This window comes from Mytilus trossulus, chromosome 9, assembly GCF_036588685.1.
Source record: "Mytilus trossulus isolate FHL-02 chromosome 9, PNRI_Mtr1.1.1.hap1, whole genome shotgun sequence".
In the NCBI taxonomy this organism is placed as follows: domain Eukaryota; kingdom Metazoa; phylum Mollusca; class Bivalvia; order Mytilida; family Mytilidae; genus Mytilus; species Mytilus trossulus.
Window position 1 is genome coordinate 59,974,893 of NC_086381.1, and position 26,619 is coordinate 60,001,511.

The 26,619-nt window shown below is 31.7% G+C and overlaps 2 protein-coding genes across 3 annotated transcripts; one reads left to right on the forward strand and one right to left on the reverse strand.

Moving 5' to 3' along the window:
• Window positions 1-1,178: 1,178 nt before the first annotated feature.
• On the reverse strand, window positions 1,179-17,093 carry LOC134683181 (branched-chain-amino-acid aminotransferase, cytosolic-like). Of its 2 annotated transcripts, none has more exons than XM_063542299.1 (11): window positions 17,016-17,093; window positions 16,352-16,432; window positions 15,639-15,839; window positions 14,409-14,519; window positions 12,828-12,947; window positions 11,351-11,511; window positions 8,027-8,169; window positions 5,067-5,152; window positions 3,493-3,561; window positions 2,474-2,620; window positions 1,179-1,654 (listed from the first exon to the last, which is right to left on the reverse strand). In XM_063542299.1, the coding sequence occupies exons 1-11, from the start codon at window positions 17,031-17,033 to the stop codon at window positions 1,613-1,615; spliced, it is 1,179 nt and encodes a 392-aa protein (XP_063398369.1). In that variant the 5' UTR covers window positions 17,034-17,093; the 3' UTR covers window positions 1,179-1,612. The 2 variants fall into 2 exon arrangements, with proteins under 2 accessions (XP_063398369.1, XP_063398370.1); XM_063542300.1 differs by lacking the exon at window positions 17,016-17,093 and adding an exon at window positions 16,748-16,838.
• A 187-nt stretch (window positions 17,094-17,280) lies between these two features.
• Window positions 17,281-26,138, forward strand: LOC134684075 (uncharacterized). The gene is made up of 5 exons (XM_063543363.1): window positions 17,281-17,374; window positions 18,351-18,604; window positions 20,744-20,926; window positions 21,776-22,076; window positions 25,857-26,138. The coding sequence occupies exons 1-5, from the start codon at window positions 17,352-17,354 to the stop codon at window positions 26,026-26,028; spliced, it is 933 nt and encodes a 310-aa protein (XP_063399433.1). The 5' UTR covers window positions 17,281-17,351; the 3' UTR covers window positions 26,029-26,138.
• The last annotated feature ends 481 nt before the right edge of the window (window positions 26,139-26,619 follow it).

Genomic DNA, 26,619 nt, shown 5'->3' on the forward strand with positions numbered 1-26,619 from the left:
AATTGGTTTGAGAAAAATTATACAAAGGCATATCTATCTTACTTCACACACAACAGAATATCAAATATGCAATAAAAAATTGAATGGTTCAAAGTTTTAAGAGAATTTTTATTAATTATTATGACCATTTTCTTAAGAATTATACATTTTTATTTCATTTCTTTAAAAAGTGAAGTTTAAAAATACAATGTATCAAATTGTATGTAAAGAATATACATTTGTACTGATTATTTTAGATTCATGTTTAATAAAAATAATTTATTTTATTTACTGTAATAGAATTTACTAGTCATGAAACAAATGATATAATTATAATTATAAGTTGAAGATTTCCTTAAAAAAAATACTCATGTATAAAATGGTTTCTTCAATATTACAGATCTATCTTGCCCTATGTGTCAAAAGGCATAACAAGGACTCAGTAAATAAGTAAATTCTATGTGTTTATACTTATACGTTTAATATAAAAATACATAAACATTGAGATTCCACCAGAAAAAAGAAGTAAACAGAGGTTTAAGGGGACATAGCTGATTAAATCATGCAAAAAAAGATTCTAACATTTGTTCATAAAAGAAAAGAGGTTTAATAGGACATAACTGAGATTCATTAAGTTAGATAAAATCACGAAAAAAGATTCTACCATTTGTTCATAACAGAAAAGAGGTTAATGGGGACATAATTGAGATTCATTAAGTCATAGATAAAATCATGAAAAAAGATTCTACCATTTGTTCATAACAGAAAAGAGGTTAATGGGGACATAATTGAGATTCATTAAGTCATAGATAAAATCATGAAAAAAGATTCTACCATTTGTTCAGAACAGAAAAGAGGTTTAAGGGGACATAAATGAGATTCATTAAGTTATAAATAAAATCATGAAAAAAGATTCTGCCATTTGTTCTTAAAACAGTTTTTAAAAACATCACATAATCTCAACTTTCATATACATTTGTTGATATTTAAAAAAACAAGTGTTATATCATATATAAATCCTAGAAAATTCTACTATTGTAAAAAAAAATCTAATTTCAGATCTATCAAAATATTACAGTATAATCATAAATGCATTTTTACTTTCAAGAAATCAATTCAGTACTAAAAAAAATAATTAAAATTTGAGATTCTAACATTAATAGAAATTCAAAATTGTAATTCAGATTGTTAAAGAGATTTCAAGTGAGATTCATCAAGTCAGTGATAAGAATAAAAAAAGATTCTAGTAATTGCTTGTAAAAAAGCAAATATCACACCATCTACACTTTCTATCACATGATCTGAGACAAAAGCACATGCTATGATCTGTGAACAAAACACATCACATGATTGATCACAGACCAAAACACATCACATGATCTGAGAACAAAGCACATCACATGATCTTAGTAAAAAAACACATTATATGATCTATGATTCTAAAACACCTCACATGATTTGTGTACAAAAACATGTCACATGATCTATGATTCTAACACATTAATATCACATGATTTGTGTAATTCCATGACATGATATGAGATTTCTGCATCACATGGTAGTTGGACCGACAATCCACAAACATGACAATGGAAGATTTATACATCACTCGTTGGTCTAAAAATAGATCTGTTCATTCTATAGGTTCACACCAATCGCTGATTGTTCTTCCATACTGAAAATAACAATAAACAATATATAAATGTGTACACTTATAAAAGATGTTAGCTAAATATGAAACAAAAAGACAATAATAAACTTGGAATAATTGATTTCAATGTTATTGACAAAATTGCAGCAGTTTTTTTTTAGGAAGAAAGGAAAACTGAAAATCTTAGTAAATAAATATAATAAAGCAAAATTCTCAGCCTTGTACAACATATTCTTCTTTAACATTGGCAGTTAAACTGTTTCAACTATTTTATTAGTTGGATTACTAAACAGAACTTACATGCTTCATTCGCTGTTAAATTGTTCACGGATTTGCCAATAAGCAAACAGCAACCAATTAAGGTTTCTGACCAATGTTTGAAGTACAGCTTTAAATTGCCCTCAGAGCATCTTTTCACTTTAAATTTTTTTTGTATCTAAATAATTTCTACATCATGTTTTCTAATTCTCAACAGGTCTGGTTGACTCTTTATTATAATGTGAAGTTTGTTTGATCTCGTTTTTTTCATGGTTTAAAATTCAAATTTGACATTCAATTTTCTCTGAATTTGTAATCGACACGAATAAAGATGACAATGCCTGATGACTTCACCGAAAAACATGTTTTTGAAGATAATTAAAGAAAAAGTTAAAAATTGTTTACCTATTGGCCAAAGTTAATCAGAGCACAAGATCCAGCATCTTTGATATTTGACAACTTAACCAAATTTTAAATATTTAAATGCTTGGCTAGCCTCACTTTTAAAGAAAATTTTGAAATATCCTTTTTATCTCAACGCAATGGTAGAATTGACTCTTATACAATGATCGTATATCTACTTACATGTATATCTGTTAATTCTTTCAGAAACCTCATTGTAACAGGTGCTCCGTCAGACATGGTGGGAATGTTTAACATATTATCTATATATAATATCTTCTCTACTGGAGATACTACACAGGCAGTTCCTGCACCAAACATCTCTTTTAACTGAAATGAAAATGAGATGAGAATTTCACATTGTCCTTTGTTAGGCATCCAGTTAATATATGAATAATAAACAATCTTTTAATTAAGGATAAAAAATTTTCAACCTTTTATGACCCCCTCTATATCTTTAAGTCCCTTTATCATATGTTTTCCTTCATAAGAAGCTTGTCCAAAACTATCGTGTGCTGCTATTCACAGAGAGAACTCCTTGAAATTAGTTTAAATTGAAAATTGTATGCAAAAGTATACACATACTCTCTATTGACAAAAATAAGAAGAATTGTTTAACAGACAGTCACTGTCCTGCAGATCTGAAAAAACTTACATAGGTCAATCCAATATATTAAAGTTTCAGATTAAATATAAAATAGAAACAGAAAAATTTATTAAGAATCAGACTGTTGCACAGAAAGTCAGAAAGGATCATTACAGACGAGCAACAAATACATGATAATCCATATAATAACATAAATCATTATAAGAAAATTCCAAGATCTGTTTGCACAGATATATATTAGGAGCCTGTAATTCAGTGGTTGTCGTTTGTTTATGTGTTACATATTTGTTTTTCGTTCATTTTTTTATATAAATAAGGCCGTTATATTTACATTGTCTTATCGGGGCCTTTTATAGCTGACTATGCGGTATGGGCTTTGCTCATTGTCAGTAAAGGCGGTACAGTGACCTATAGTTGTTAATGTTTGTGTCATTTTGGTCTTTTGTGGATAGTTGTCTCATTGGCAATCATACCACATCTTCTTTTTTATATACAAACAAATAAATGAATACAAGAAACACTCTGTATACACCTCTGGATACAATAAGAATATATGTTCTGTTAAAAAAAACAATAAAATATTAAAAACACTTACTCTGTTTTCATTCAAAGCTTTTGTTACTTCTGCCATTGTGTAAGTTCTTTCAGTCACTTTAAATTCTCCCTAAAATATAAGCATTTTATAATTTAGATAAATATACTTGTATGCATACAACTGTAATGGGTTAACAGGACAACTATACTTACTTTGATTTTAGCATTATCCTTAAATTTCAAGTCTTGATTATAAAATCGAATTTAATTTAATTCACATATAATAATAGCACCAAGTGTTGATAAAATGTATAGTATTAACAAATCACTACACAAAAGACTGAAATTGTGTATGCTGAACATACTGAATAATTTTCCTATAGGGGTAAATTCAGTAAATAAATATAAGTCATCAGGGACCGCCCATTTGGGGGAGAGCTTTCTGTCAAAAAGTGAAGTCATGTGCTCTTCTGATTGGTAAATAATGTTTGTAATGAATATTTTTTGGTAGATGGATCAAAACTACAGTTGAATTTTTTGTTTTGTTTAAATGCTGAATGTACTAACTATTTCCCCACAGAGTTAAAAAATAATAGGGGTCAGTATAGGAATTCAGTGCAAACCTACATTGTTTGTAAACAAGGCCATGTGAATGCCTAAAAATGCCACATGACCCTATGTTTTTATTGTTGCAAAAGATAGGGCTACATTTGTACTTTCATGAATGATATATGAAAGTTTTTAATTTCTAAAGGTAAATCAGGTATAAATTTATTTCTACAGTCCACACATAGATTAGCATTGAAGTCAATGGGAGATTTTTTACTGAATTTACCCCTATATAGTATGTGTTTGATACTGGAGAAAGGGAGGTAACTTATCTTCTCTTCAAAAGACAAATAATGCAATATGGGAGATCACTCTGAATTTCTCGACCTCATGTATTACATTTTTTTTACTTTTTTAAGTTTTGATAATAATTTCTGTTGGATATCATTTTCATAAAATTATTGGATTTGATTTATATAAAGAAACATTCCTGTTCTTCTCAACAAATCATCTTAATTTTGTAGATCTTTTGGTTCAATCCCACACCCACTTAATATTCTGTAAGATTAGTATTTCTGGTTTCTGACAGCATGTCACATTTATTATTGTTATTTTGTGCATTTTTCCTTTGACCTTTTTTCTGCTATCAAGATACTCGCTTGAGATGAAAAATTAAGGAGGCACATGACATTGCTAATGAAATTGACATGAAATTGACAACGTTGTCATAGGTAAAATAGCGATAAACTGTTTATTATTGGTAATCTCAACTCGATTGAATTTCTCGCTTTCACTGTACCGTCTCAAGCTAGAAAATCAATCTCGCTGAGATGATCAACAATAATCTATAATTAATAAAGGACAAAGACTGATTAGCTTTGAGGTATATAAATGTGTTTATGAAATGTCTTTCTTGAAAACATAAGACTTTGATTATTTTGACAACCTCAGTAGTACAAAGCAAGATATTCAAATATTAAAATGAAATATTTTCTAAATATGCATTTAATATTTGTAACATCCATGAATTTAATGTTATATTAAAAGATCTTAGAGTGGGGCAGTTATTTCTGAAATAAGACTTACCCATTTTTTAGCAAGCTCAATTAATGATTTTCTGGTGATTCCGGGCAAAACAAGACCATCCAATGGAGCTGTCACCAATTCTTTTTCTGAAAAAAATAGTGCAAGATTGAAAGAAAAGTTATAATTTACAATACATAATATTGTAACGGACACCACATATAGATAACTATAAACAAACCTAACTGAATCTTTAATGAAAAAGTAACAAATATTCTAGCCATTATAAATTCAATTAATATCCCTTTAAATGTTTCTCAATTAACAATTAAGTTATATTCTTTTGTTTGTCGCAAATGGCAGGACTTTTTAGCGTGTTGATAGGATATTTGGGCTAAAAAATCGGACGTTTTATCACCAAAGTAAAACCCATTTTATCGCCGGATTTTAACTCATTTAAGCGAAAATTAAAATTGTCAATGCCTATTTTAGTTAAATATTTTTAACCCATTATAATATATAATAAATAAAAAACATAATGGGTTCTAAATAAACCCCCTTTATAAAACTGTTGAATGGCATTAGGAACTGTTCTTTCTCTATAACTTGTCTAGATTTTGGTGCATATTTATCTATACTTCGTATTTTTATAAATGTTGTTGTTTGCAATTGATAATAGTATCAGAAAAAATGCAAATAGCTGGGTGACGATTATAATATTGCCCATTACAGGGTTTCCCCTGGGTCAATTATTTTTTTCGCCACCTCTTTCGCCAAAACAATATATTTTTCGCCACTTTATTATTTTTTCGCCAAGAAGCACAAATATATTTTTTTTTCAAATTTTCCTTTTCCCCCCCCCCCCCCCCCTAAATAGGAAGTGTTTTTTACAACAAAACGAAGAATCTCATCACTAGGAATTGATCGCTCGTGTAAGGTGTAGTCATTACATTGAAGGGTTACTCTCATGCCAACCCTTTTGAATAGATTTCTTCATAACGACTGTTTTCTTCTCTAGACCGGCATCGTAAATAAGTAAAACAAAATGCTTGAAACACGTGTGTTACTGAAACAACTTTGAAGTTCCAATTCAAATCAATGACCTATATGAAAGTTAAATGATAGAGTTTTAAATCAGAGACCTTTCTTGCATTTTGACATTCGTCAGAACAAAAATTTTCTTTGCTGGACTATCATTAAAAGAAGGAGAGGAAGCATAAAAATTTTGCTTCAAACACGTGCGTCGCAAAGTGGTTAATAAATCTCTTTTGTGACATGTGACAGAAGCCATTTAACAATATCATTTTGTCATATCATACACTCAACACCTTTATTAATTAGTCCTTTGATGTCGATAGCTATGAATGCAATCAGCTGATTATTGATTTTCTGTCAAAATCTTAACAAGTTCAAGGTGAATTCCGAGTATTGTCTGATCGGTAAAGTCAGAGAAACCCGAAAAAAGTAGATAAACCCGAAAAAAGTAGATAAACAAGATGGCTGAAAATAAATCGTTATATATTTCTTTCGCCAATGGCGAATTTTAATCGCCACAATTATAATTTTTTCGCAATTTGCGAAAATGGCGACCGCCAGCCGAAACCCTGGCCCATTATAATGGACAACAAACGTCTCTGGACCATTATTTGTTTGCTTTGAATTCCACTGAACTTCTGGCCAAAGCTTAGTGAGTCTTATTCAACCAGATAAGTTTTTGCTTAAATCCGCTATCGAAAATTCAGGTGAACTGATTAATCTGGCACTAAAATGGACTTTTATGTCGGCACTAACATGTCCCCTAGTAGTTCTCAAATTTTTGCTAAAATGTACTCCGCCTATTCCTCTTGTACTTTAAAAAGTTTAAAAGAATCATCAAATATCAGTAATTCTATTTTTTATTTAAAAATTTGTAAGGGTTCCGCGGAACCCAGTGTCTCGCCTACTTTTGCTGTAAGTAGCAGGCTCAACAGAAATGATAAAAAAATCAATAAAAATATTCCTCTTGATACTATCTTATGATTGTAAGAAGCTTCTGTCCAAGTTTGGTAAAAATCTAGTATAGTTAAAGAATCTAATAAATGTTTTGAAAACTTTAACTGCAGGCTGTATGTAATGTTAACTGGAAGAATATACAAGTCCATCTAAAAGTAAAATACAGAAAAAGTGGAGTTATCCTTTTACAAAATTCACTTCTGGATACTATCTTATGATCATAAATAAGCTTCTGTCCAAGTTTGGTACAAACCCACAATAGTTTAAGAAAGTTATTTAAATTTTAAAGACTTTAACCACAGAGTGAATGTAATATTTCCCCACAGAAAATCTAAGTCCATTTAAAAGTAAAATACAGAAAAAATGGATATATTTTTTTACAAAATTTACTTCTGGATACTATTTTATGATCATGAACAAGCTTCTGTCCAAGTTTGGTACAAACCCAGGATAGTTTAAGAAAGTTATTAAAATTTTAAAAACTTTTAACCACAGAGTGAATGTAATGTTTCCCCGCAGAAAAACTAAGTCCATTTAAAAGTAAAATACAGAAAAAATGGATTTATTTTTTTACAAAATTTACTTCTGGATACTATCTTATGATCATGAACAAGCTTCTGTCCAAGTTTGGTAGAAATCCAGGATAGTTTAAGAACGTTATTAAAATTTCAAAAACTTTAACCACAGAGTGAATATTTGTGGACGCCGCCGCCGCCGACACCGACGACGACGGAATGTAGGATCGCTTAGTCTCGCTTTTTCGACTAAAGTCGAAGGCTCGACAAAAACCAGTCAAAAATCAATTTTTATGTACCACAATCAAAAGGTTAAAAATGTTACCCCTGAAACCCCAAATAACATGTCAAAGATGGTACAATTTTTCCTCAGTCCACAAAAATTGGAACCCATGACAATAAATCCACATTAAGGTCTTACCTACAAAGGCATTCGCTCATGAAAAACTTGAGGACACAATGTCATGCTTACAAAGCCTTATGGTTCTAACCTTCATTCTTATTTACAGTACCTACCTCCTTGTTCATTGATCCAGTAAACAAACAAGTTCATGGCCCCGACTTCTGTCAGCTGATGATCATCACCATACAACCACAGAACTTGTTGACATCCTTTCTTATCAGCTTCAGCAGAAATTTTGATAGTTGGTCCATAATTACTAAAATAAATATGTGAAATCATTTTTTTAAATAAGCGTAACTATTATCTATTTACTTAAAATTTATTTCATTTACATTAAGTATGACATCCATTATCACTTAACCAGGGGTTGAAATTAGCGCTGGTCCGGTGGACCGAGACCAGTAGAATTTGCATCAGACCAGAAGATTTTGTCAGCTGGTGGTCCGGCGGACCAGTATAAATTTGCCGATAAAAATCACTGATTGCTTGGCAATCTAGGTTTGTTTACAAAACAATTTACCTGAGACATCAAATACGGGGGAATACTAAGTATTACAGTTAGTAAAGTTGTCAAATGCATGTTATTTTTGCAGGACCAGTAGATTTTTATTCCACTAGTACGGCTGGCCAGTACAAAAACTAGAGGCTCTAAAGAGCCTGTGTCGCTCACCTTGGTATATGTGAATATTAAACAAAGGAAGCAGATGAATTCATGACAAAATTGTGTTTTGTTGATGGTGATGTGTTTTTAAATCTTACTTTACTAAACAGTCTTGCTGCTTACAATTATCTCTATCTATATTGAAATTGGCCCAGTAGTATCAGTGGAAATGTTAATTAAAAATTTAAAATTTTATGAAAATTGTTAAAAATTGACTATAAAGGACAATAACTCCTTAGGGGGTCAATTGACCATTTCGGTCATGTTGACTTATTTATAGATCCTACTTTGCTGAACATTATTGCTGTTTACAGTTTATCTTTATCTATAATAATATTCAAGATAATAACCAAAAACAGCAAAATTTCCTTAAAATTACCGATTCACGGGCAGCAACCCAACAACAGGTTGTCAGATTCATCTTCCAATTACAGGGCAGATAGATATTGATCTGATAAACAAATTCACCCCAAGTCAGATTGCTCTAAATGCTTTGGTTTTGAGTTATAAGCCAAAAACTGCATTTTACCCCTATGTTCTATTTTTAGCCTTTGTGGCCATCTTGGTTGGTTGACCTGGTCACGCCACACATTTTTTAAACTAGATACCCCAAAGATGATTGTTGCCAAGTTTGGATTAATTTGGCCCAGTAGTTTCAGAGGAGAAGATTTTTGTAAAGATAACTAAGATTTACGAAAAAATGGTTAAAAATTGACTATAAAGGGCAATAACTCCTAAACAGGTCAACTGACCATTTCGGTCATGTTGACTTGTTTGTAGATAATACTTTGTTGAACATTATTGCTGTTTACAGTTTATCTCTATCTATAATAATATTCAAGATAAAAACCAAAAACAGCAAAATTTCCTTAAAATTACCAATTCAGGAGCAGCAACCCAACAACCAATTGACTGATTCATCTGAAAATTTCAGGGCAGATAGATCTTGACCTGATAAACATTTTTATTTCACGTCAAATTTCCTCAAAAGGTTTTGGTTTTTGAGTTATATGCCAAAAACTGCATTTTACCCCTATGTTCTATTTTTAGCTGTGGCGGCCATCTTGGTTGGTTGACCAGGTCACGCCACACATTTTTTAAACTAGATACCCCAAAGATGATTGTGGCCAAGTTTGGATTAACTTGGCCCAGTAGTTTCAGAGGAGAAGATTTTTGTAAAAGATTACTTTAATTTACGAAAAATGGTTAAAAATTTACTATAAAGGGCAATTACTCCTAAACGGGTCAACTGACCATTTTGGTCATGTTGACTTATTTGTAGATCTTACTTTGCTGAACATTATTGCTGTTTACAGTTTATCTCTATCTATAATAATATTCAAGATAAAAACCAAAAACAGCAAAATTTCCTTAAAATTACCAATTCAGGAGCAGCAACCCAACAACCAATTGACTGATTCATCTGAAAATTTCAGGGCAGATAGATCTTGACCTGATAAACATTTTTATCTCATGTCAAATTTCCTCAAAAGGTTTTGGTTTTTGAGTTATATGCCAAAAACTGCATTTTACCCCTATGTTCTATTTTTAGCCGTGGCGGCCATCTTGGTTGGTTGACCAGGTCACGCCACACATTTTTTAAACTAGATACCCCAAAGATGATTGTGGCCAAGTTTGGATTAACTTGGCCCAGTAGTTTCAGAGGAGAAGATTTTTGTAAAAGATTACTTTAATTTACGAAAAATGGTTAAAAATTTACTATAAAGGGCAATTACTCCTAAACGGGTCAACTGACCATTTTGGTCATGTTGACTTATTTGTAGATCGTACTTTGCTGAACATTATTGCTGTTTACAGTTTATCTCTATCTATAATAATATTCAAGATAATAACCAAAAACAGCAAAATTTCCTTAAAATTACCAATTCAGGGGCAGCAACCCAACAACCGATTGACCGATTCATCTGAAAATTTCAGGGCAGATAGATCTTGACCTGATAAACATATTTACCCATTGTCAGATTTGCTCTAAATGCTTTGGTTTTTGAGTTATAAGCCAAAAACTGCATTTTACCCCTATGTTCTATTTTTAGCCCTGGCGGCCATCTTGGTTGGTTGACCGGGTCACGCCACACATTTTTTAAACTAGATACCCCAATGATGATTGTGGCCAAGTTTGGTTTGATTTGGCCCAGTAGTTTCAGAGGAGAAGATTTTTGTAAAAGTTAACGACGACGGACGCCGGACGCAAAGTGATGGGAAAAGCTCACTTGGCCCTTCGGGCCAGGTGAGCTAAAAAGCTTAAATTCGACCCCTGCTTTAACTAGTACACATTTTTGTTTAGTGGCCAGCTGAAGCACACCTCTAGGTGTGTGATTTTCTTGCTGTGTTACAGACCCCTGTGTGACCATAGCCTGTTTTCTGTAATTTGGTTTGATTGTTGTTTCCTTGACACATTTCCACTTTCTGATTTTATGAGAAACTATTTGTACAACCTCTCCTTAACACAAGCACTGGGTATTTAACAGAAAACATAGTTTGATTTTAAAAATGTTAAGACTTTAGACTTGAATTGCTCTTTATTTTCATATAATAAAATCTAACATTTTTGTTCTCTAAATTTTGTACTCTTAATATTGAAAATTAAAGGATATGTTATAATCAATAGATACAGGAAATTTACAATTCTATTTTGTTAAAAGTGTCTGACACAGTCTTCTTGATAGTAATTCTTATTTTTTAATTTTTTTAACAAAAATATTTGCCTCCAAGTTCCAAAGGTACAAAATGTTGCAATTCATTTCCTACTACTTACGATCCCATTTTGAAGTTTCCACATCCACCAGGCCAGGCTCTAACATACTGTGGATCAGCTAACAGTGTAACTGGATTCATCCCGGTGGGATAGTATGGTCCTACAGGGCCTGTAAGTACATAAAGTAAGGCGGAAGCTGTTTTCGTCACCCCCAATGTTGGCTGCAAGTAAAATTTGTCTTAAACAATTACTTTTTGTATTTTCTTTTTTATTGATGAACTGATGTTGAACAAGGATGTGAAAATAGTAAAACAAAATTCAAATGTGAAGCAAATTTTTAAGTATTTTCGATAATTAATATTTGACATTTGTTAGTAATTGTGCCCAGCTCTGCTGTTCCAAGTTACACAAAGACATGTAAACATTGTGTCAAGGGTACTCCCATAAATTGTGATAACCATACTCTAATTCTTTGACAAACTTATAAATAGTTAGGGGGGATAGGAGGGGTCCTGATCCCTAAATCCCAGGCTTACAAACATGAAAACATGAGGTCCCAAATTTAAATAACTTAAATCCCGACATCCCAAAATTAAAAAAAAAGAATTCCCGGATCCCGAAATCCTGAGCTTAAAAACACCCAATCCCGGAGTCCCAATAAAGGTCCTTTCTCCCTCAATAGTGTTTTAGTTATTTTATTAATAAGATAGCAAGAATAAGAAAAATGTTAAAAATTCAATCAAATTTTCAGGAGGCTCCAGGGTACATGTACATAAAATCTCAGCAAAAATTTAAACATAATTTTTTTTCATTTCAAATTTTATTTATTATGTTATTAGTTGTTACTCTGTCGTACAAAAATCAACTTAAAAATGTTAAACAATTTATTCGTTTTAGCCCCAGATGAATTTAAAAATGCCATTTTTTTCAACAGAAAGTAAGTACACGTACAAAAAATTATGCTTCTTTTGAAGGCAGATTGTGAGCTTAAATGAACAGTGACTCCTCTTTTATTATTTTATTTTTCTATTAATTATATGACAAAGTTCATATATCAAAAAATATTGCGAAATCTTATATTAAAAAAAAAAGATTTATACCTGCAAGCCTCTTTTAAAAAAGACAATCATTTATAGGCAAAATTACTTTATACTATCATTCATGGCCAAAATTACTAAAGACTATCATGTATGGCCAACATTACTTAAATATGAACTTTAAGATAAAACATCATCAGTAAACAATGTTTACAACTTCTTAGATTGGTACCACTACTAGCATGACTAGCTAGCAGTAATACTAAGATTACTGTGAATTCATTATTATTCGTTGGATACCAAATTTCATGTTTTTCGTGGGTAAAGGGGAACCATGAAATAAAATGTTCAACGAATGACAAATTTCCTATAGGCTTGTATCCAAACTGCTGCAAAACCACAAAATTAAATATCCACGAACATGTAAGTTTTCCTTAATCCACGAAAATTGGTACCCACAAAAATAAGTGAATCCACAGTAGTTACCAATCTGATTTTACCTCAGTGCCTATAAATGTAGGTCTTAGATACAGTGAACTTTTGGTTGAGTAGGGCACCCATTCTCTGTCAATCTGTAATAACTTCTTCATACACTTTACAAGCTCCTCAGCATCAAAGTCCTAAAAAAAAGATCATTTTCTTTTATAAAATCATTTTTTTAACAAAAATCCCCTTGTTAAAATACATCTGCATCAATAAAATATAAAATATTTCAGGGAATGCTGCAAAGAAATAATGCTGTGAAAATTAAAATGCAATTTTAATTTTTGCATAACCTATCAAAATTAATAATCAAAACATTATAAAAAATTCTAAACTTACAATACATTTTTCCTGCACCTGATCTTCTCATCTCAAAATTCTATTGAAAAGTTAGAAGGTTTTTGTATTATCAATTGACTTATAAAGAATCATACATGTATGTAATGTTTTGTCGGTACAAATACAAATGTGTTTATATATACTGTTATCTTATATCTTGTTAGAAGATCAAGTGCAGATAAATAAATAAACATATTTAAAATCATAAAACACAGAAGAAATCCGAAACTTTCAACATTTGAGCCAATATAAAATAAACAAATATTGTCCGAGTCTTTTTTGATTGCTTGATGTGACTTTCATCTATTAAGTATTATTTAAGCAAGGCTTTGGTGAGGTTGAGAAAAATTGTGATTTTGTTAAAATATAACAATTTTCATCGAAGTTGAATAAATCTCAAACATTTCCCTTTGGAACAGTAACAAATTATCTCCCTTTGGTTTTCTGAAGAAATCTCTCTTTCTCTTGTTTTTTTTTATTTGGTAGTAAATCTAAAACTTTGTTGACACAATGAATAAAACAGCTAATTATGATAATGCAATACTGTGATATTCTGACAACTGTGTCTTAACTATCCCTTGTAAGTTTGTTTTAAAATATACATATTAATATGATAAAAAAAAAAGATATTCAACATTTTTTCCCTATTCCTTCATTTTAATATACTGTATAAATTCTTTTCATTCAATATCTGAAATTTTATGTTGTATGTTACAATAAAGTTTAAGTAAATTGTTAGTAAATTAACACTATAATCTGTGGAATTGAATTTGTTAACCACTGTATCTTTATTCATATTTATACTCCCAACATTCTGACATGGGTAATTAAAAATAAATCTGAACAGGATTCAGGAAATTACTACATGTATAATAAAAACAGCTATTTATAGCTAAAATAGATATAAAAATAGGAAAGTATTTAGGAATGACTGTAATATTTTTCCGATCTAAAAAGAAATAACATAAAAAATTTGGTGCACACTGAATAATGCGGGTAGTGGGTTATTTAACAGTGTGCACCATATTTTTTATGTTCTCTGAATAGACAGAAAAAATATTACAGTCATTTCTTAAAATTTAATTCTAAATTCCATTTTAAACCATAGAAACCCATGAAAAAACATTGATGACGTCACGGTCACATGACTAAATTATGTCTATGGGCTGATAACAAAATAACGTCAGCCAATCAGAAGATGTGTTACAGGCAAAATTAAAGTATTAAACTATGTGTGTTACTAAATATTCATTACTAACTGGTAGATATGCTCTATCTGCAGTAGATTTCATTCTCTTCATGTTTTCAAATGGCCTGAACATCCTTATTTTGTCATCTACTCCTCTGTAGGCTTTCATTCCTTCAAATAACTGTTAAAACAGAGAGTAGAGTGTTATAATGCAAGAAAGCACATCTAAATAAATATTCTTTCAATGGACACCAGTCTTTGCTCCTTTGTAATAAAGAACTGAATTTTAATGTGTGTATTGTTATGCGTTTACTTTTTCTACATTGGCTATAGCTAGGGTATAGGGGGAGGGTTTAGATCTCATAAACATGTTAACCCCGCTGCAATTTTGCGCCTGTCCCAAGTCAGGAGCTTCTGACCTTAGTAAGTCTTGTATTAATTTTAATTTTAGTTACTTGTGTATAATTTGGAGTTTAGTATGACGTCCATTCATGCCATTTTTACTGTACTAGTATACATATTTTTTAGGGGCCAGCTGAAGGACACCTACGGGTGCCGGAATTCTCACTACATTGAAGATCCATTGGTGGCCTTCAGCTGTTGTCTGCTCTATGGTCGGGTTGTTGTCGCTTTGACACATTCCCCATTTCCTTTCTCAATTTTATTTCAACATGTTTTGTGTAGTTTTGAAATTCACTCTTCCAAAAATTTGGATACATCGCTATTTTATGAATAATAGCTGTATTTGCTTTTTGAAAGTAGATTTTTTATTGTCATATTTGTACACGTTGAATGTTAGATTTAATTATTTTTTAGTATAGAAGGGGGTTAACATATCGGTAATGTATAGTTCATAAATTAACTTTATGTTTTACATTTCAAGGTCATCATGACATGTATAACGTACAATTTTGTACATGTATGTCATATGATTTTAGGGTTTTAACTACATCAAATTACAATGAACAATTTGAATATAAAGTTACTTACTTCATTTTAAACATACATTTACATAAATTAAGATGATGAAGCAAAATTTCAAACCATAAAAATATACTTTTACTTCCTGCTTTTTTTTAAATATGTTTAAAGGTGAGATTTTATAATTAAATGAAAACAAAAGGATATCTTAAATTGTTGAGATGTAGAAGTAAATTTTCTTACCAAAGAAATACACTATTACTTCATACTTTTGTTTGATAAAACACATGACATATGTATGTCAGTTACTTAAATGGTGATATTTTTTTTATTTAATGTCCATCTATTTAATTGGGTCTAGACGATATTAAAATCTTACTTCTATGGCATAATGTAGACATTTAGCACCAGGATGTATTGATAAATTAGCTAAGGGGGAGATAACAGGCTTTCCCCATCCATCATCTCTAGTCCATTCCACTTGAAGCATATGGTCACTAAAATTGTGGCCAAACAGAAGATTGTTGGGGTCTGGCTTTTCTTGTTTTTTGTCAGTTAAAGTTATTTGCAAGTCATCATACTGGAAAACAAACAAATAAAAAAAACACAAAAATTATTTTGAGAATCGTATTGCAATTTAAAATGCAGCATATCTATCAGTTCTACAAAATCATTTGTACATGTATGTGCCTTTGCAGATAAATTAATCAACAGAATCAACTTTTGTCATGAAACAAAACGGCATACACTATCATTACTGTTCTCATGTTTTATATGTGTCTTCATGTAAATTATTTATATTCTTCTTAAAGCGTACAGTGTATATTTATATATGGTATTTAAATTTAAAAAAGTTGTTTTTCATTAAGAAATGTTAATGGTTACCTATTAAACAGGACAAAATGTTGCACAATTTTTTAAACAATGTATATATTACAATACTATTTCTTTCTAGTGGTATCGGTTTTGCTTATTGTTGAAGGCCATACAGTGACCTGTAGTTGTAAAACTTCTTCATCATTTGGTCTCTGGTTTAATAGTTGTGTCTTTTGCAATCGAAAGCACATCTTCTTATTTTTAATTCTACTTTACCTTGAATGATGCTGCTGTCAGTGACCTGTAGTGCAATAGGGCTGATCTTTTGGTAACATTTGTAAGGAATTTAACACACCTCTGAAGAGAAGAAGAAGCATGCATGTAAAAAAAAGTATCTCAACTTAAACCTTCACTGATAAATACATATTCAAGTTATACATGTGGACTACAATTATCATAGGCAAATTTAGGAAGGGGGCCAGGGGGGCCCACTTATGAAAATTTCTGGATCCGCCACTGATTATGAAAGTGATGCCAGGGCATAATATTTATATTTCATAAAATTAGCTGCATTTGATATCTTGGAAAGACCATCATAATGACAAAACAGAATAGACTACATGTACATGATTAGAATATAATATAATATATAACTGAAATTATATTACTTACCATATTTTATTCTCTGAGAAATGGAAAGTATAAAAAAGAATTCCAAGCTATATATGTTGTTTATATGAGCCTATCCTTCGCTTTTCATTGGATGGAAGTGGAGGTGTGATGTAAAGATGTCCTTCAGAGGTCAAGGACAAATTCATTTTAATGATCTATGTTTTAAGCTTTTTGACTGTACTAAAAGAGAATCACTTTAAAGTTGAATGTAAACTTGTTGAATTTCTGATCCTTCAAATCTGGATAACGAAAATTTAATCATACATACCAGTTTAAGGAGTTCCATTTGATTTTTCTTCACACCACAGAAGGAACGATATCGTTTTTTTATGTTTACAACCGGAAATGCTTATGATTGTGCAGTAAAATATGTGTGGCAATCCCGTAAACCCTGCAAATACATTGGGTTTGATTTTTAAAATTCCGTTTTACTCTCATAGTTGTTAATAATTCGATGATTTAAACAAGAATTATTCACAAGAGGAGGACATGCAGAACAAACAAATAAATTTCAACTATTTTATGATATGTCTTCCTTGTTTTAGCACTTTCTCCACAATTATTGGCGGGAAATTCCTAAAAGTTTGATACTGATGCTGAGTTGATGTGCTCATCATATTCAATCAAGTAACCAAACACCACCTTTTTCTTGTATTGAAAATACTCCATCTTATTATGAATGACAAAGAAATAGTTATTTGTCCTCTCCTACATTAAAATCATGACAAATGGCTGAAATGCAGGGATTATTTTTGTGTATTGTCTGACTTGTTGTAGTGGACTTGGTGTCCTATATCTCCCAAATTAAACACCAGTAGCACATGGTGTTTTGGACCAATTGGTAAATTGACCTTCTCGCCTATGCTATGGAATTTAGGAAAATAGCCCCCCCCCTTTTTATGTTTATTTTTATGCCCCCACCTACGATAGTAGTGGGGCATAATGTTTTCTGGTCTGTGCCTCTGTCTGTCCCACTTCAGGTTAAAGGTTTTGGTCAAGGTAGATTTTGATGAAGCTAAAGTCCAATGTACACTATGATATGATCTTCCTAATTTTATAGCCAAATTAGACTTTTTACCCCAATTTCACTGTCTACTGACCATAGAAAATGAAAGTGCAAGTTTCAGGTTAAAGTTTTTTGTCAAAGTAGTTTTTGATAAAGATGAAGTCCATTCATAAAGACAATAATGATAGGACATTCAGTAATGTATTAAATAGAACATAAGCTGAGAGGGTGATAAAGCGCAGGCCCGTAGCCAGGAATTTCTAGGAGGGGGTTCTTTTGACTCACAAACTCGACTTTAACAGTCACAATTCGAACAGAACATTGACTTCAGTGCTTATTTGTTTTCAAGGGGGGGTTTGTCCGAACCCCCCTGGCTACGGGTATGTGCTCGTTTAGTGCCCCTCGAAAAGGCATTGTCAACCTTAATAGGGTTCAAAATGCAAGTTTTTAATGATGCATTACTCACTCAGTTAGGTAATGGGCAATTATTTCTGAATATGGTATAAATTTTAACAGAATGATTATTGAAAAGAATAAATTCCATACACTAACTCAAGATTGCGTCCACAAATATAAATTTGCTTCCATCTATAACAGGAATGGGGAGACCATAATGGAAGTTGAAAGATATGACATTGAAGATAAGATACAGACAATACCTGAAAATGGCAACACAAGTTTGGCAGACAGTAAGACGAGCATTGCTGACCTCACATCTGAAGAAGAAATAACTACAACTGACTCTCTTGTTATTGAATGTGGCAGTATAAGAGTTGGCAGTCTGAAAGGAACATCTTTGGTACCAGTAATTATTTCCACCAAGTATATTGAATTTAAATTTTTGATAGAAGGTATGCATCACAGATACATATACAGCAATTCACTGTTTTAGAATCTAATGCATTCTGGGTAATATTTTCAAAAGCGTACACCAAAATGTTGTGATTGGTGAAAAACATTCTAAACAATTGAAATTCAACCAATGACGTAACGTTATTTTCATTTTGGTGTACGAACAATGAGATTACCAATAGCCCTTTAGATTCTGAAAAGGCCAATTCTCACTAAATTCAGAAAATTTTGCAATATTTTTATAAATAAAAAAAAATAGCATTGGTGTGCAAATACTTCTTAAAATATACATATATGTAAATGAATGCTTTACCCATTAGCAAGTATTTACTGTCAAAATTGAAGTTTTTATTTGATTAATCAAAAAAAAAAAATTCTGCATTTGATTTTTTGCTACACTACATGTAGGTATTGAAATAACACATACAACTTGTATTTAACATGCTAGGGGTAAAATATTTGAACAAAAATTTTAATTTATATTACAAACATATTTTATTTAACATTCTTTTTGTCGAGCCTTCGACTTTATTCGAAAAAGCGAGACTAAGTGATCCTACATTCCGTCGGCGGCGTCAACAAATCTTCACTCTGTGGTTAAAGTTTTTGAAATTTTAATAACTTTCTTAAACTATACTGGATTTCTACCAAACTTTGACAGAAGCTTGTTTATGATCATAAGATAGTATCCAGAAGTAAATTTTGTAAAAATAAAATTCCATTTTTTCCGTATTTTACTATAAATGGACTTAGTTTTTTCTGCGGGGAAACAAAACATTCACTTTGGTTAAAGTTTTTAGAAGTTTAATAACTTTCTCCAACTATCCTGGGTTTGTACCAAACTTGGACAGAAGCTTGTTTATGATCATAAGATAATATCCAGAAGTAATTTTTGTAAAAATAAAATTTCATTTTTTCCATATTTTACTTATTAATGGACTTAGTTTTTTCTGCGGGAAACATTACATTCACTCTGTGGTTAAAGTTTTTAGAATTTTAATAACTTTCTTAAACTATCCTGGGTTTGTACCAAACTTGGACAGAAGCTTGTTTATGATCATAAGATAGTATCCAGAAGTAAATTTTGTAAATAAAGAAAATCCATTTTTTCCATATTTTACTTTTAAATGGACTTAGTTTTTCTGCGGGGAACCATTACATTCACTCTGTGGTTAAAGTTTTTAAAATTTCAATAACTTTCTTAAACTATCCTGGGTTTGTACCAAACTTGGACAGAAGCTTATTTATGATCATAAGATTGTATCCAGAAGTAAAGTTTGTAAAAAGATTACTCCGTTTTTTTCTGTAATTTACTTTTAAATAGACGTAGATTTTCTTACAATCATAAAATAGTAACAAGAGGAATATTTTTATTGATTTTTTTCCTCATTGTTGTTGAGCCTGCGATTTACAGCAAAAATAGGCGAAACACTGGGTTCTGCGGAACCCTTAAAATTTTTTTAATATGAAACTTGGATGATTTTAAATGAGTCAACTCTCCACCATACACGTGCACCAAATTTCATTTCAAGAAGTTAACATCTAGTACTACCTTCAACAATGAGTAAAAGAAACGTTGTCTATAAAAGGTCTAGACAAAAATATCATTGAACATTTTACATTGGAATCTGTTAATTATCAATTCTTGCTTTGGAAACTTCAGCGCAATTATCTATATTATTTAAATCTTGATGGCAGTGCCCTTTGCAACGAAACATGTTGATCTCAGAAAATAACTACATCAATACATAATAACATTAGATGTATGTTTCATTATAATACATTATTCTGATTGGCTAACTGCACATCACATGTTATTCCTTAAACAATTGCATGAGACAATAACATTTATCATGCATGATGACACGAGGTCCCACAATAAAGTGCTAAGGTGAATTAAATAAAACTGGATAAAAATCGTGTTTTCATGCGCCTCGCTAAAAAAAATGTAATTATAAGTATTGAATGCTTCTTTTTGTAACTTTATAGGGTTTTAAAAGCGTTGACCGTGCGCACATTTTTAGAATGAAGCGCTTCCACGCTTCATACAAAATGTACTTCGGTCAACGCTTTTACACCCCAATAAATTTACAAAAAGAAGCATTCAATTCTTAAATAAAGTTTTTTGTCAATTTCAGGAGTGAGGATTGTACATTGCATAAAGTTACAGTCAGATGATATATTACAGTGTCTCTATGGACAGACATATGGTGTCATATTTATAGTAACAAACATTGAAGCTGGAAGTAAAATTAGGAGTGTCCTTGGCATGAAGAAAAAGGTTAAAGGAAAAAAGTCATACTTGGACCCTGGTGGTTCAGGTTTGTAAATCAAGAAATAACTTACATGTAGTTTGCTGCTCAGTTTCAAAATAAATAACTTTTCTTAAAACTAGTATATATACTGATAGGGGATTAATTGAAGAAGCAAAAAAGCAATCAAATATAGGGGTCAATGTGCTTGTTTTCGAGATATGAGCCATTGAAATTTTGGCGGAAAATGTTCTCTCTTGATTTTTCTTAGTTCTCAAACACTATTAAAAAATAAATAAAATTTTATAAAACTTTTACAAATGGCATATACATGTAAAAGATTCATGATAAGAAAATGGGGGTTCATGTGCAAATTTTTTTTTAAGGCATTCAAATGGATAAAACCAGAGGATTTTGAAAATCTTGACAAAAAAACCAAAACATCCTTAAGAGGTTTTTATGCCCCTGCTGTAGGCTAAGAGGGCATTATGTGCTAGCTTTTACAGTTTTTCTGTCTGTCCATCCTTCCTGTCTGTCCATTTTTTCCACACTCTAACTCATCCAATTTTTTTGAAACTCATACACAATGCTAAGAACTACAATACTTAGACGGAGTTTAAAATTGGTATGCGAGTCATTTACTGTCTTGAATTTTGTCCCTTTTGAATTTGGAAAATTGCAAAGCATGAACCAGGGAATTAGTGTCCTCAGCATGAACCGGTGAATTAGTGTCCTCAAACACGTTCTTTTATTTAAAAAAAAGTTTTACTATGTCTAAAATTTAGTCAAGCCTTTCTACATAGAAAAATGTCAAACTTACAACTTAGACATGTTAGAAGAATAATAAATAAGTTAAAACAAAATTTTCAGGCAGGTTTAACAGTCATAGTTTTACTTTAAAATATTTGTCTTTTTCAGTTGGACAAGGTTTATTTGTGACTTTGTTTATTGCCTTTTCATGCAATCTACAAATTGAACAGCTAAAAAGTGTTTTACAATGCTACAAGAATTTTGCTAATGAAGAATTTTTGATAGAACTTGATGAACATTCAGAGCATAAAATTTTGTGTGAGACATCGCCAAATACTGGACAAGAAAAGAAAGAATTAGTGATTTTAAAGGCATTGACCAGAGCAGCTTCTACAGACTTTAACAACAATTTTGTCTCAGGGGAAGCAACTCAAACAACCGTTGAGATGTACAAGTTCAAACCAGAAGGGTAATTACATGTATTTTATTTTACTGTTTTATTGTTTGTCTAAGAGTTTTTGCTACGTGTATCAATAGTACCTCTTTGTTGCATGACAACAGGATTGAGACAAATATTTCTAGGGTTTCGTGTCGTTTGAAGTTTTAAACAAAATGTTTTACTAAAATTGTAGGTCTGGTTAAGTTAAGTTGGGGTCGGATTTGATAATCATGTATTGCGTGGAAAGTCTATTGTGGTGAAAAAAAACTAAGTTTTTAAGGCTTGCATTTGTGCTTATGATATTAGATCATAGTGAGAACCCATTGATCATTTAATAACATCATTTATACTGATTGTCTTCATAAAAACACCTAAAATTGGTTTTGCAGTAAAGCTATTGTCTTCCTTGCAAATACTGAGAAATTGAACTTTGATTTTTTTTGGCAAGTTGTACCCTAAGATTCTCCTAATTTAAGTTAACAAGAAAACATTAAGGTAAATAGTAAGAAAAACAATAGTAAGATAAATTCAGTAATAATATATTATTGAATAGCAATATAATATTTCCCACAGAAAGTAACCAAAAGTTAGTGTGCAATCGTCAAAATTCATGACATCATCAGCGACAAAATCTTAGTTTAAACCAATTTTTACTTTCAAATATTATATTGCTATACAATCAAAAGGTTATTGCATAAATATTGTCTGTTGTAGAACATATATTGTTCTCGCAAGCTCGTGCAATATAAAATTCTACTCGGGACAACATTCCCCAATATTCATGCAATAACCCTATATTATTAGCTCACCTGGCCCAAAGGGCCAAGTGAGCTTTTCTCATCACTTGGCGTCCGGCGTCGTCGTCCGTCGTCGTCGTCCGGCGTTAACTTTTACAAAAATCTTCTCCTCTAAAACTACTAGGCCAAATTTAACCAAACTTGGCCACAATCATCATTGGGATATCTAGTTTAAAAATTGTGTCCGGTGACCCCGCCAACTAACCAAGATGGCCTCCATGGCTATAAATAGAACATAGGGGTAAAATGCAGTTTTTGGCTTATAACTCAAAAACCAAAGCATTTAGGGCAAATCTGACATGGGGTAATATTGTTAATCAGGTTAAGATCTATCTGCTCTGAAATTTTCAGATGAATCTGACATTCCGTTGTTAGGTTGCTGCCCCTGAATTGGTAATTTTAAGGAAATTTTGTTGTTTTTGGTTATTATCTTGAATATTATTTTAGATAGAGATAAACTGTAAGAAGCAATAATGTTCAACAAAGTAAGATCTACAAATAAGTCAACATGACCAAAATGATCAGTTGACCACTTTAGGAGTTATTGCCTTTTAGGCCACACCAATTTGATTCCTTGTTCGACGGACCCGCCCGCACCTATTTTTTTCAAAACAGATTTTTTTTATTTTTATTATATTCCCGCTTCCCGCATCCGGAAATGAAATCATGTCCATTTCCCGCACCGTTTTTTTTGTTGTAAATATTATGAAAAGATCGCAACATTTGTTTATAAAATCACAGTCTAGCCCAAATATAATAGATTTTAAACCTATCAGTACCCCACAACACTGTAAATACAAATGAATCTGCGAGAATATTTGTTTCAGCATGAAACCAATTTATTTCACCTGGGAGTGCTCCGATATAGATATATAACCGGAAATACCAGTACAGAACAAAACGTTGGTTTCTTTCCCCCTAACTTGTATTCCCTATAAAAAATGTTCGTTGTTAAAATAAAGTACAAAGAACGTCTGAAGGATTTGCCTTCAACTGCAATTATAATGTATGGTGACGATCATACCTGCTGCAGGTTTGTGCACCTGTCCAGGTTTATTCAAGGACCTGTCGTTCAGCCGTTATCGTTTGTTGATGTGGTTCATTGGTATTTTCCCGTTTGGAAATATAAATTAGATCGTTGTTTTTCCTGTTCGAATTGTGTACAATACTAAGTTGTGGTCCCTTATAGGTTCCTGGTTGATCTGGATCAAAGCTCTGTGTAAAAGGCTTTTCTTTGACATATGTTTGTTATTATCAGGTTGGGAACAACCTTCCCTCAGACGAGGGCCTTGAAGGGGACATTTTACCATGTTTACTTATGTAGAAAAGAAAACAGAAATACTAAGGATTTGTATAGTGCTACTATACAAAACCTTTGACAACTTAGAATGTTTTACTCAAAAAGAGGAGAAATACATTATATTTTAAACAACTTTTCTAAAAGAGGGATGGGTCCACTTATTTTGAATAATATTAAACTGTTAAAGTAAATGTGTTAACATGGTTAAAATCCAGGAATATTACAAAATTCATAACATTAAGGGGTTGTTCTGAACCTGATTATGACTTGGGTGGAGAAATGTCTCATTGTCAGTCGCACATACATAGACCAGATTTAATTATTCAATTATTTCTTGTTGAACAGGGACAAATATTTCATAAATTAAAGAAATGTCAAGGTACAAGTGATAAATCAAGTTTTAATATAATCAAAACCTACTATTTTATGTTTACAAAAAAAAAAATTATAATCGCTCGCCTTTACTTTTTAAGCTTCGCCTCAAAAATTTGCAAATTAAATATTTTTTTATTAAAATTTTCAAATCGCTCGCTCGCCCCAATTTTTGAAGTCCAAAAATCCGTAGAACAAGAAATTAAATTGGTGTGGCCTTATAGTCAATTTTTAACCATTTTTCGTAAATCTTAGTAATCTTTTAGAAAAATCTTCTCCTCTGAAACTGCTGGGCCAAATTATTTGAAACTTGGCCACAATCATCATTGGGGTATCTAGTTTAAAAATTGTGTCCGGTGACCCCCCCAATTAACCAAGATGACCGCCATGGCTATAAATAGAACATAGGGGTAAAATGCAGTTTTTGGCTTATAACTCAAAAACCAAAGCATTAAGAGCAAATCTGACATGGGTAAAATTGTTAATTAGGTCAAGATCTATCTGCCCTGAAATTTTCAGATGAATTGGACAACCTGTTTTGGGTTGCGGCCCCTGAATTGGTAATTTTAAGGAAATTTTGCTGTTTTTTGTTATTATATTGAATATTATTATAGATATAGGTAAACTGTAAACAGTAATAATGTTCAGCAAGGTCAGATTTACAAATAAGTCAACATGACCAAAATGGTCAGTTGACCTCTTTAGGAGTTATTGCCCTTTAAAGTCAATTTTTAACCATTTTTCGTAAATTTTATATATCTTTTACTAAAATCTCCTTCTCTGAAACTGTTGTGCCAAATTGATCCAAACTTGGCCACAATCATCTTTGGGGTTTCTTGTTTAAAAAATGTGTCCGGTGACCTGGCCATCAAACCAAGATGGCCGCCACGGCTAAAAATAGAACATAGGGGTAAAAAACAGTTTTTGGCTTATAACTCAAAAACCAAATAATTTAGAGAAAATCTGACATGAAGTAAAATTGTTAATCAGGTCAAGATTAAACTGCCCTGAAATTTTCAGATGAATTGGACAACATGTTTTTGGGTTGCGGCCCCTGAATTGGTAATTTTAAGGACATTTTGCTGTTTTTGGTTATTATATTGAATATTATTATAGATAAAGGTAAACTATAAACAGCAATAATTTTCAGCAAAGTAAGATCTACAAATAAGTCAACATGAACGAAATGGTCAATTGACCCCTGTAGGAGTTATTGACCTTTGTAGTCAATTTTCAATCTGCTTCCTTTGTTTAATATTCACATAGACCAAGGTGAGCGACACGAGCCTTTAGTTTTGATTACTTGTATCTTTACACTGATTAATGGTAGTTTTATTTCAGTGAAATAAAGTCTTTCTATGTACCAGTTTTGGGACCTGGCGGTCATGTTGATAAAAGATTGCATCAAGCTATAGAATGGTGTTCAGACTGTGGACCTTGTCCAGGAAAATGTGTTGGTTACCTTTCTGTTATAATTGTATTGTTCTGGATTTTCCTTCTGCAAAAGTCATAAAACAATAAATGAACAGTATTTTTGTCTTATGTTGGTGAATAGATATTGTATTTTGTAAAAGTAAGGATAGGAAAGTCTTCCCATCATTAAAGTATTGTAAAGAATTTAAAGCAATTGTTGTTAAATTGAATACACATTTCCTCCTATGAAAGCTCATTTGGTTTTACACTTGCGTATCCAGCCATTTTAAAAGGGGGGGTTCCAAGTATATGCTCCAATTCAAATGCATTGATTGGCCAAAAAAAAAGGGGGGGGGGGGTTCTAATCCCCAGAACCCTTCCACTGGATCCGCCAGTGTTTTATAAGAAGGTTGTGTGGTTAATCAACTTGTAGGTATTGGTAAAGTTCATTGAGAGAGCCTAAGAGGCACAATTTGGCCTTTCGTCTAGCTGCCATTAAGCATTATAGTCGGGGCAGGAATTATTCAAATACGAAATACAAAGACATTGATGCATCATTCTATTACAGGCAAAAAAGAAATTGTAACTTCTGTCAAAACTAATAATTAATTTTTCATAGCCATACTTTGAACATTGACATTGAAAAAGCATGAACAATGATGATTTACAATGAAAAGGTCATTGAACATGC